At 28.9% G+C, this 11831-nt stretch overlaps 1 protein-coding gene across 1 annotated transcript; it reads right to left on the bottom strand.

The window, feature by feature from the left end:
- Positions 1-3312: 3312 nt before the first annotated feature.
- On the bottom strand, positions 3313-10883 carry LOC115695961 (7-deoxyloganetin glucosyltransferase). Its single transcript, XM_030623069.2, has 2 exons — positions 10174-10883; positions 3313-4431 (listed from the first exon to the last, which is right to left on the bottom strand). Exons 1-2 carry the CDS (start codon positions 10682-10684, stop codon positions 3491-3493), a joined length of 1452 nt encoding a protein of 483 aa, XP_030478929.2. The 5' UTR covers positions 10685-10883; the 3' UTR covers positions 3313-3490.
- Positions 10884-11831: the final 948 nt, after the last annotated feature.

Here is an 11831-nt window from a genome sequence, read left to right as displayed (position 1 = left end):
GTCTGCCTATTATATGGGACCACCCCTTCATTAGCAGGGTGGATCCGGAATCCATAAAAACCGTCCTTAAGTTTGTCCCCCTTCTTGGGGACGGACACAAGTTCATAAAAGTAAAAAATTTCCGCCGGGCGGGGGAATCCCCATCCTCGGGCGGCATAAAAAATAAACAAGCCTGAAAGCAGGCGGTAAGCTTGGGGAATGAGTTGATATGGCGCAAGGCCGACAAAAACAAGAAAATTGACAAAGTAATCCTGAAGAGGAAGCATGGCACCAGCCATCAAGTGCGTTTGGCTCCAGGCTCCGAAACTATCGTAATTATGGTTGGGCGTCTCCGCGTCGCGAGGTGACCGGTGGTAGGTCCCCGAGGTGGAAGGTTTGATTCCAGCAACCTCCACAATGTTCTCAAGTTGGTGGGGGCAGGTCAAGGTGGAATGAAGCTCGACCGCTTCCCATCCGGTTGCCCGGGACTTATACCCCTCCTGGGCAACGGGTCCCAAGGAGACCTCCTCAAGAGTAGCCATGCGCTTTAAACTTTTCTTTGAGGACTTTGAGCCAGAAGTAGACATTTTTCTATTCTGTGAAAAAAGAAAGTAAGATTCCAGCAGTTAGGCCCCGTACCAAACCCTAAAACAAGAAAAAGGGAATGGGGGTCCCCTAACCGCTGGAAAGAGGCCCCCTCTGGACACGTGTCATACGGGAAACCCTAGAAGGATTCCCTGAACAAGTGTCGGGTGCAGTAAATCCGCAGAAGATGGCTTTACACGATAAAGGAAACAGAAAGAAAAAAAAATCCTATTCCATGCCCTAAGCAACCATTGTACGAAGAGCGTATGGTCTTCTACAAAGAAAATACACGATAGCAACAGAGGCATGACAATGGCGATCCTACCACTAGAGCAGGAAATTCAAAACAGACTGCATGAAGAACTTAAACACTTGCATGCCCAGAAATCTCGAATGCAAACCCAGAAAAAAACAAACAGAATGAATAATAGCAAAGGATGCAAAAAAAACTTACAATGAAGTGTTGAACTGGGGGTCCTGATGCAAGTCGAGTGAAGACGAGGACTGGTAGCAGCGAGCAAAGAAGAACTGGGAAAATCGCAAAGTGTTTGAAGGCTTCGTTCCAGGTCTGAGAATTTTCTCTCTAGGAAATTCGAGCAAAGTTGGCAAGAAATGGGAAGTAACCGAAATGAAGGGAAGATGGTGGCTTTTATAGGCAAAAATGCACGAGGAACAGGCGTCACCACCTACCAATCGAACGGTGGGGGAAGCGCACGATTCAAATACCCAAAGATCAACGGACCAGATTCATTTACAATAAAGGCGGTGGAAACGCTTGAGTATCCCTCTGACACCATTAATGCGCTGTATCAATCAATGGGCGTGAAACGAATCGACCTCTGCAAAAAGCGAATCGCTGCATTAAATGCCATCATTAAATACACCCTCACGCGCTCTAAGCTCGTGCCAGGAAACCGAGGAGTCAACCGGAGGCACCTAAGCAAGCCTTGTTTCATTTTTCAAGTAAACAAGGCTTGGGGGTAAATGTTGCCCCTGATTTCGCCCAATATACGTGGACCAACGGGACAGGGACACGTGGATCAAGCAATTCACAATATTTGCTAAGTCTTTTATGCCACAAGGTAACGTCCCGGACGTAGGTCCCGGAGAAGGCACATGGAACTTAAGGTGCTCCCGGAGGCTCACACAACGCTAAGGCATCTCCGCGAGGTGTCAGGCTTCTCCTGAGCAATCAAGTCGCATTAAATGCCGCATGGGAGGAAGCGTGTTGGAACTGCAACACGCAATAAAGTCTGACGGCACGACCTCCAACCAGCAGCGCCACAGTAATGGTCATTTAAGTCTAGCGACGGCTACACTGTGAAGAGTCACGTCAATCAAAAGGCAATAAGGACATTCCACATAAAAACCCTACAGCACCTAGGGATTTGACCATGCATTACCCATGGTATATTCATTGGGAATACCCAACTTTATGGATACTTACAGATAAACTTGTAAGGACAATTCTAGGGATTACCCAACCAAAAACACTATAAATACCCCCTCAAAGCTCATTTAATGGGATCGAGAATCTTGGGCTGCATATGAGCAAGTAGAGTAAATACTCACCAAGAACATTCTCTGTATTTATAAGGGTGAAATTCTCCCAAGTAGAATCTCTGTATTAAAGATATCCATAAATAACAAAGACTCGTGGACTAAGGCTCATTAACGCCCCAACCACGTAAAAATCCTTCTCTCACTTTCTTACAGCTCGATAATTTTATAATATTTTATTAGTTGCCGAAAACCTCGGTCAACACTTAATTAACATTTATTTTAATTTTTTTGAATTAAATTATATAATATTATACGATAACTAATTAGCATTTAAAATAGTATATAAAAATAATAGCTCGTTATATTACATGACAATTTATTAGTTTGGAAAATAATTTTTAAAGTTACCTATATATATTTTAAATTATAATCTATTATAATAAAACATAAATATAATTAATTAATTATTGAAATGTATACAATTGAATTTTAGAGGTAACTAAAATGTATCTCAAATTATATGATATATATATATAATATAATGTAATTTACTTTACAAAATTTTAAAATGAATGTTGATTAAGATTTTAAAAATATATATATATATATAATAGTAACTAATTACTATATTAGTAATTAAATGGTTTTTTTTTTTTTTGAAAATAATGAAAAAAGCATATGTTTCACACATCTTGAAATGTTTACATTGAAGAGTAAATTGTAATACTATTTTTGTTAGGCTCATTCGAGTAGCAACGTGATCAGAAATTATTTTTAAAATTTAAGAGCAGAGAGATAAATAAGAAAGGGAGAAAGAAGAGTGAAAGAAAGAGAGTAATAAGGTAAGAGAACAGAAAAAAGAAAAAAAACAGGGGGGGGGGGGGGGGGGGAAATTAAAAGAGAGAAAAAAATGTATAAATAATGGTATTGAGATATAAATAAATGTATAAATAATGGTATTGATTAAATAAATAGTACAAATATTTTGGCAAAATTAACTCCTCAATAAGTTTTTAATGCTATTTTTAACTTGGGCATTACACTCTGTAAATGATATAAAGCTACAAGTGTATCAATTGTTTTTTTATATATGAGAATCATAAAGCTTTAGTTCCTATTTTTTCAGTATGTTTAGCTCCAATAAACTCAATTTGAACTAGTTTTAAGTTAGTTAAATAGTAGACATTCATACTATAATTATACTTGTATCTTAATGCCAAATAAGTAAATTACTTTTAAAAGAAATTAACCGAATGTAACTGAAAGGACACATTGATAATAGTTTTTATAGTTTAGAGCTCATCCAACAAAACAAAACAATAATCATAGTTTGGAGAGATTATTTTTAATTCATCAAAATAAATTATGAAAGAAGATAGCAACTTTAGTCCAAACAAGAGAATCTTACACACACCAAATTTTATTATGGTTTCAATGATGGCACCAAAACCTCTTTGATGATATTATCCAAATTCACCAAAGAAGACCCACCAAGCTCAGTTGCTTCATGTGCCTTTTTCTTCCACTCCATGGCTTTGTTTCTCATTTCATGTCCTTTTTCCCCATCCATCAACTCTCTCACAAGCTTTTCCACATCATCTCTTTGAACATTGGCATTAATTTCCATTCCACTCCCCCAAACATCACACAAAAACTTACAATTAGTTTGTTGCTCGGCGAAAAAAGGCCAACAAATTGTTGGAACTCCCGCGCTCAAGCTTTCCAGCGTCGAGTTCCAACCACAATGTGTTAAGAAACCACCAATCGCGGGGTGGTTCATAACCTCCTCTTGTGGACACCAATTAGAAATCAAACTTCTCTCTCTTGTTTCTTCCACGAACTCGGAAGGCAAAACGGCCGAGTCGCCTTCGACTAGGTCCGGCCTTATTATCCAAACAAAGGGTTTTTTACTATTGGCCAAACCCCAAGCGAACTCAATAAGTTGTTCAGAGGACATGGCTGTAATGCTACCAAAGTTGACATAAACCACTGATTTGGAGTCCTTTGAATCCAACCATTGGAGGCATTCAAACTCTTCTATCCATAGATTAGAGGCAATGGAAGATAAAGTTTTTGGTTGAGTCTTTTTGACAAGAAGATGGAGAGGGCCAATTGTGTAAATTGGACATGTGAAGATGGAAGAAAGAGCTTCCAAGACATTGTGCTCTAATGAGTCAAAAGTGTTTAAGATAAGAGCAGTTCCTGTGGAAGTTGCTTTAATCAATCTTATAATGTATTTTACCATAAATTCATTAGGATTTGTTGTGCGTATGAAGCTTGGAAGATCTTTTAGTCTGATATCATTAATTGCTGGTATCCAATCTATCAATGTATCCATATACCCATTTGTGAAAGAGCTCTCATCTACAAAATTAACATTACATTTTTAGGTATAATGGGAAAAATATACACAATTAGTTACAGAGCATGTCTTATTAAGAATCCATATCATAGTTTAGAGAAATGATAAAAGGCATCTTTGGTGCTTCGCACTATCTTACATGTTAATATCACTATTAATTCAATTAAGTATTGAGTCTCATATAGTTTAATGTAATAACTTTTAGAGAGTATCACTATCTAATCGTAAAACAATACGTCTAAAAGGTGCTACGCATCAATAATGCTGAATAACAATACTCTTTCTTTTAATACAAAACTCAATTTATCTATGAGGAAAGAGATGTCAAAGCCAATTATTTTTTAATTTATTGGAATGGAAACAATCAATTTGTTATAATTTATTCATTAAAAAAAATTAGTTATCATTTATTCACTCATGTCTTCAATAAAAATGGCAAATTCTAAAAGAGTTTTTATTTACACCACACAGTGAATTTTTTTTTCTTTTTTATTATAGGCTAGAATTTTTTTTTAAAAAAATACTATGTATTTTTATACTGTGTACTGTGTTAAGTTTTTACTGTTGTTCCGCGGATATTTTTTAGTTATTACCCTGTCGTTTTTAATTGTTCAATTTTGTTGTTTTATAAAAAGATAACATTTTTATAAAAATTTCCGTGTGACAGTAAAATTATAAACATTTGCTCAAAATCTATATATTTGTAAAAACGCCAATTCTAAAGTAGACCCATGAGACTTGTGCCTAGGCCCCCATTTAACGAGTCCACAATTTTTAAAAATGCCATGTAAGACATCTTTTAAAAAATTATAGCTAATTTAGTGTTTGTTTGGTAACAATTAATTTTTCTGATTATTAATAAAAAACAATGAAGAAATTATAAACTTTTACTAAGTAATATTAAATATCCATATTTTTTTATCGTGGGTTACGGAATTTTTGATTATCCTTACCCAATTTTCATATTATTTTTTTTTTAATAAATTTTCATTCCAACTTGGTTATTTTTCAAAATATTTTATTTTTCTAATATTATTTAATTATAAAATGAATTTTAAAAATAATTTTTAAATAATAATATTATGTGTACTAATATAATTATGTCATGTGTATAAAAATGTACACATAAACAGTCAATAGTGACAGTTAACCGAATAATAATTTAAATTTACGAGTTCAATATTTTGTGGAGAGTTTTACCGTTTAAATTTGAGGTTAAAAAACTAAATGCAAATAAAACAACAATTAAAAGGATTTTAACCTCACAAAACTCTATATTTATTTTAGGATAATCTTGAAATATTTGATAACATTTTTATTTGATATATAATTAAACTCATCGTGATTATGTTCTTCAAGGCAATTATCATCTCATAATTATTATATGCGAAAGTATATTTTCTTAACTAACAAGTGATTTAAACATTTACCACCATCAGTTACTTTATTTTGTTGTTTAAAATACACCTTATTAAACTTTTTTTTTACTTCGTACATTTACATACCGTTAACTTCTTTATATTTTTACTTTATATTATTTAAATAATATATTTATAAATAAAATATTATATATATTATATTTATTTTATATAAAATATAGCTATATAATAAAATTCTTTATTTAAAGGAGTTTTTTTTTTTTTTTTTTCTAAGTTAACTTTAATAGAATATCATAATTACTTAATAGTTAATTCTTTATTAATATTATAATATTATTAAATATATTTTAAAAATAAAATAAAAAAGCTGATGTAAATATTATGTAACTAAAGTTTTAGCTCAAAATAAAATGGGGTAAAATAAGGAAAATTTTATCTCATTTGATTGGAGAAAGTTAATTGACCCAATTCTTTAAATTTTGAGCTAAAAATGTATTTGACCTAGCTAGGATTATGCTCTTATATAAATGTTTTACTGCACTAGCTATACTAGCATCATGTATATTATCGTTATAATTAATTGATTTAATTATCTTTTACACATCAATAATTGAACCTTGCTTTTATCTTTTTTTCTATTATTTTATTTGGAATTCCTTTATCTTTATTATTATCTTTGTTTATTTTATTTGCTTTTTGTTTGGTATTAACAGGTGCTTTATTTGGTTTATTTATGTTTTGTCTTTTTCAAAGCAATATATATTTTTTGAAGCGGATTTTCAAGCTATATTCTACTTGCACATTGTATATATCGTAGTAGCATGTGATGTGCGTAGTTACCTATTTAAATTTAATATTTTAAAATATATATTTTATATCATATATTAAAACGTGACTTATTTTATAATATATTTTGAATATGATTAAAATATTCTTAATGAATTTGGAGTTTCTCTACTCTATCTTTTAGAGATATCATAAGTAGCTAGACTAAGATCTAATCATTTATAGTACTTATTATTTTGATCAATATAGGGTCTAAACTTATTTTTAATTATTTTTATAAATCGGTAGTAATGATCCGAAGTACACAATTAAAATTGTATACTATGGTGTCGTTTGGTAACACTTTTTTAATCAGTTTTCTGTTTTTAAAAGTAGAAAAGTGAAAATATTTTTCAAAAACATGTTCTATAAAACTGTTTTTATTTTTCAATTTTTTAATTGAAAATCAAAATTTTAAAAACAAAAAAGTCACTTTTATTATTTTTTTAAACAATTTTTTAAATAAATGTTTTAGACTCTGGCTCAGACCCAAACTCAGCCCTAGCCTTGGTGCCGAACCTAGCACCCGATCCGGACTCGAACCCGGCTTCGGACCCAGACCGACTTAAATAAAATCAAAAAATAAAATAAAAATAAACTTTACAGAACACACTTTGTTTTCTGTTTTTAAAATTAAAAAATAAAAGTAGTTATAGAACGCATTTTTGCTTTTCAAAAACAAAATTTTAAAAACAAAAATTCTACTTTATTTTTGTGATTAAAAAATTAGAAAACATAATTGTTACCAAACGGTACCTAAGTGTATGTAATATTTATTTTTCTTCTTTTACCTTGGCTTTAAATATTATTATATATGTAAACTATTTTTTTTTCTTAGGAAAATTTATATGTACAAGCTGTGTATTTTATTTAGTAATTTTTTTTTTGTGTTTTGTGATAAAATTTATAGAATTAGAAAAACCCTTTTTATTTAGCCACTATAGTTTTGTTTTTTTATCTTCTTTGTCTTAAAATAGGGTGGATTTGCTTCACCTATGAGAATTTCTACCAATTCTTCTTTTATTCATCAAAGCTCATCCCAATCTCCGTCATAATAATAATAATAATAATAATAATAATAATAATAATAATAATAATAATAATAATAATATACCCTATATAATATATTGACCAGAAAAAAATAAATACACTTATGAATATAGATACTATTAATTGGTTTACATTTTAAGCAGTAACAAGATAACAGTAAGTATGTGTAGATACATATATTTCATATATATATGTTATGTACAATGTATATAATGTTTGGTACCTGAACCTTTTTTTTACCACAATTAATAATTATGAAATTATATTGTATACCTACTTTATTTTATTTGTTTTAATTTTTATTTTTATTTTTATATTTTTTAAGATATACCTACTTTTATAGATGATGTTTCTATTATAGCCCTTAAGTTGATGTAAATTATATGCTAAACTTAAGAGTATATTGAGAAATCCACTCACAAAAGTAAATAATTTTTAATGAAATATAATATAATTTGATTAATAAAACAAAAAAAAAATATTTGTCAACTTATAACAATAGTGGAGAAAAACTATACATAAAAAATATTAATTTGTTGGAAAAAAATTATAAATTTTATAAAAATAAAAATATACAGTGAAGATATAAATTAAAAATATATATTTTAAAGGAATGAATATGAAAAATATGTTATAATAAAAATAAAAATATAAATTTATAGGGATAAAAATACTAAAATGAATTTTATGAGAGCAAAATTAAAATATAATTCAATACTTTGAATGTAAGAATATAATTTATTTAAAGTCCTATTATATTTATTCTTCTATTTATAATAAATATATGATTAATTACATATTATATAATTTTTGAGTGTAAATTGAAAGTGAGATAATCATAACTCAATTTTTAATTAGTTGTATGTATAAATACAAAATTCTTTGTCCTGCTCTATCTCAATTCCAAGCCATGTACATAGCATGCACAATGAGACTGGACAGGTGGTTGTAAGAGTCTCATCCAATTCAATCCTTATTCAGTGTGAATTTTATATGTTGAATTCAATCTAATTCTTAAAAAATAGCATTAAAATTAAATTAAATTCAATTCAGATAAATTAAATCAGTTATTTTTTAATATTAAATTATTTATTATTGATTAAAATAGATTTTTTTTCACATCACCAAAGTTATTACTTAGATATGTACAAAACATAAAATATTCATTTTAAATTCTCCAATAATAAAATAGAATAAATTGTTATTATATATCTCAAACAATACATTAAAATAAATAAATAAAAATTAATAATGGAAAGAGAAAAATGTTATAGAAAGGAAAGATTGAATGTAGTTTCAATTAGATTAGTATAAGATAAAGTATAAGCTTTGATTTATTTGTTTGGATAACTATATTATATGAAGATTTTTTTAATAAAAAATATTTTTTAAAATGTTTGGATATTATTAACAAAAAAAATCTTTTGTAAGTAAATTAGGAATTTTATAAATCATTTTAATTTTAAAAATAATTTCTCAAAAATTATTTTGAGAAAACTACAAATCTTAACTTTTTTAAAAGAATTTTTAAATTAAAAAAGAACTTTTTATTTTTTGTCCAAACACCACCTCTAGAAAACTCAAATCTAAAAAATAACGTATATATACATTTTATACATATCATGTTTTTAAAAATATGTGTACATACATTAATTTTATTTAATTATTTTAAAATATTAACAATAAGTTTATCATTTTTAAAATAAATATAAATAAATTTAAATAGGATTGAATCGACTATGTTTTTGCATTTGAAACAACATCCAATTCCTACAAAGTACTAATTTTATAAATTTTTCAATTTAATTCAATCTGCACAAGTACTGATATCTGTACTTTGAAAATTAAATTAGATTGGACTTTGCAAAATATTAAATCGTGTATTTTATGAACATCCGAGGGTGGTCGGGATGTGTATCGCTACCCTATAAATACCATTGCTATTAAGTACTACAATATCTAATTACCACCATAAAGTATCGATCGCTCTATAAATAATTAGTAATTATTTATAATTGTTATTAAAATAAAATAAGCGAGACCCGATATTAAATTACACTACTAACCATATATAAAATCGGGTTTTAAGTAACATGGTTAGTCTTTAGCATTAATTTCAAATACATGTGAAAACGTGTTAAAGCTCTAGATGTATTCAACAGAAAAACACATACGACCATACCACATAGTGACAAATATTCATATTCAAAAATAATTTAGAGAAGAGATAAAATAAACAGCGAAGGGATCAGTGAGAATCAGTGAGCACATGCTTATATAGTTATATATATATAGTTAAACTTGGTCCAATAATAAGTACTTGTTTTTGTCATTTAGTTTGCACGTTTTTGTTAGGTAAAATCGAATCACACTACTAATTATGGCTAAAACTATAAACTAAAAGCCAACACAAATTAACATAATAATTATAATATTGCAAAAGAGTAGTATAGATCTAGCTAAAGATATATGGTTAATATATTTTGTTACCTTTAAATGGAGTAAACCCTTTATTGACAAGATTCTCATACTGTGTATACCCCAACAAGCCACAAGCACTGATAGTCCAAAACAAAGCAACAGGTATTCCAAACTCATCACCAGCTTTAACTGTAAACGACATAGCAGCATCCGAAACGACACAACTCACTGGTGGATCAACAGAGGTAGTGTCGTTTAGCTTGAGGAGAAGTTTTCTAAAGGGTTCTAGGCAATTCTTCTCGGTGGACTCGCATAGGGCGGGGATGTCTTGGGTAGCATCGGCTTTGTTATCGGTCGGAGGAATGCCGTCCGGGATGGATTCGAATCGAAAACCGGGCAAGCCATCGAGAGAGTTAGGGCCTCTTGATTTGAGGAGACGGTTGTGGTTGAAGTGGTTGTTGACAAATGTTATGTGAAAGCCTTTTTGGTGTAGAAGCTTGGCTAGTTTCATAAGAGGTGTTATGTGGCCTTGTGCTGGATATGGAATGAATACTGCGTGAGGTTTCGTTTCCATGGCCATAATTCTTTTCTTGGATAAGTTGCTATGACTATCAGATTATTAAGAAAGTAGTAAATAAGCCCTTTGCTATGTAATATATTTATATATATAAATATACAGAAAGAGAGAGAGAGAGAGAGATGTTACAGGCTAATAATACTGGTGGTCACAACTCTACAGCTATGTATAAAAAAAACTAAACCGCTAACTATTTCCAAATATATCATGTTGTGTTTGAAAGGAAGGAATTAAAATATAGAAATAAAAATGAGAAGAGAATAAGAATAAAACGTAATCAAATAATATTTGAACTGTATAAAAAAATAATTAATTATGCACATGAAATATTTATATTTGAACTGTATAATAATATTTATATTGGTATACCTAATATTATTATTTAAAAATAATAAAAAATTTATTAATATTTTTATTTTTTTAAAATATTTTATTTTTTATTTTTATAATTTTATTTAAATTTAAAATAATCTTGAACTAATAAAATTCGGTATACTAATATATATAAACGTGCTACGTGTATAAAAATGTACGTATAAACAATTTACGATAGCAGTTAATTGAATGACGTTTTAATGCAATTATTTAAAAAAATTTATTGTCAAAATTTAAATTTAAAAAATTAAATAGAAGTAATTAAAATAATTGTTGGGAGGATTTAAAAAATAAACTCTGGCGTAATTGCTTAGATATTGATATATATGACTCTAAGACTAGAACATCTATCAATCAAATAAAATAAACTATGATTCTAGAGGCGGCTATGGTTAGAGATGGACAACCACTTTTTTTTTAATGAGAAAGGGCCTCATACTCTGGTATGCATGACTATAATATTATTTTTCACACTCTATTTTGTAAAAGTTATAAATTAGATTTTTTATTTTGTTAAATAATATAATAAATTTTGTATTTTATAAAATTATACAAATAAAACTCTAAACTGATTTGTTATCAAAATAAAACTTAATAATAATTTGACCTAGAGATGTTATGATAAAACTGGTTGTATTTTCTATATCTGTTCGTGTTAGAAATTACCTTAAAATTCGTTATATTAGAAAATAAAATTATTAAAAATTGAGCATAATATCTTATTTTTACTATTTTAAAAAATATACGGTCTATTTTGTTATTTAACAAAACAAAA

This window comes from Cannabis sativa, chromosome 6 (genome assembly GCF_029168945.1).
Source record: "Cannabis sativa cultivar Pink pepper isolate KNU-18-1 chromosome 6, ASM2916894v1, whole genome shotgun sequence".
Classification (NCBI taxonomy): domain Eukaryota; kingdom Viridiplantae; phylum Streptophyta; class Magnoliopsida; order Rosales; family Cannabaceae; genus Cannabis; species Cannabis sativa.
The sequence above is the reverse complement of the archived record's forward strand: the minus strand, read 5'-3'. Positions and strand labels throughout refer to the sequence as shown.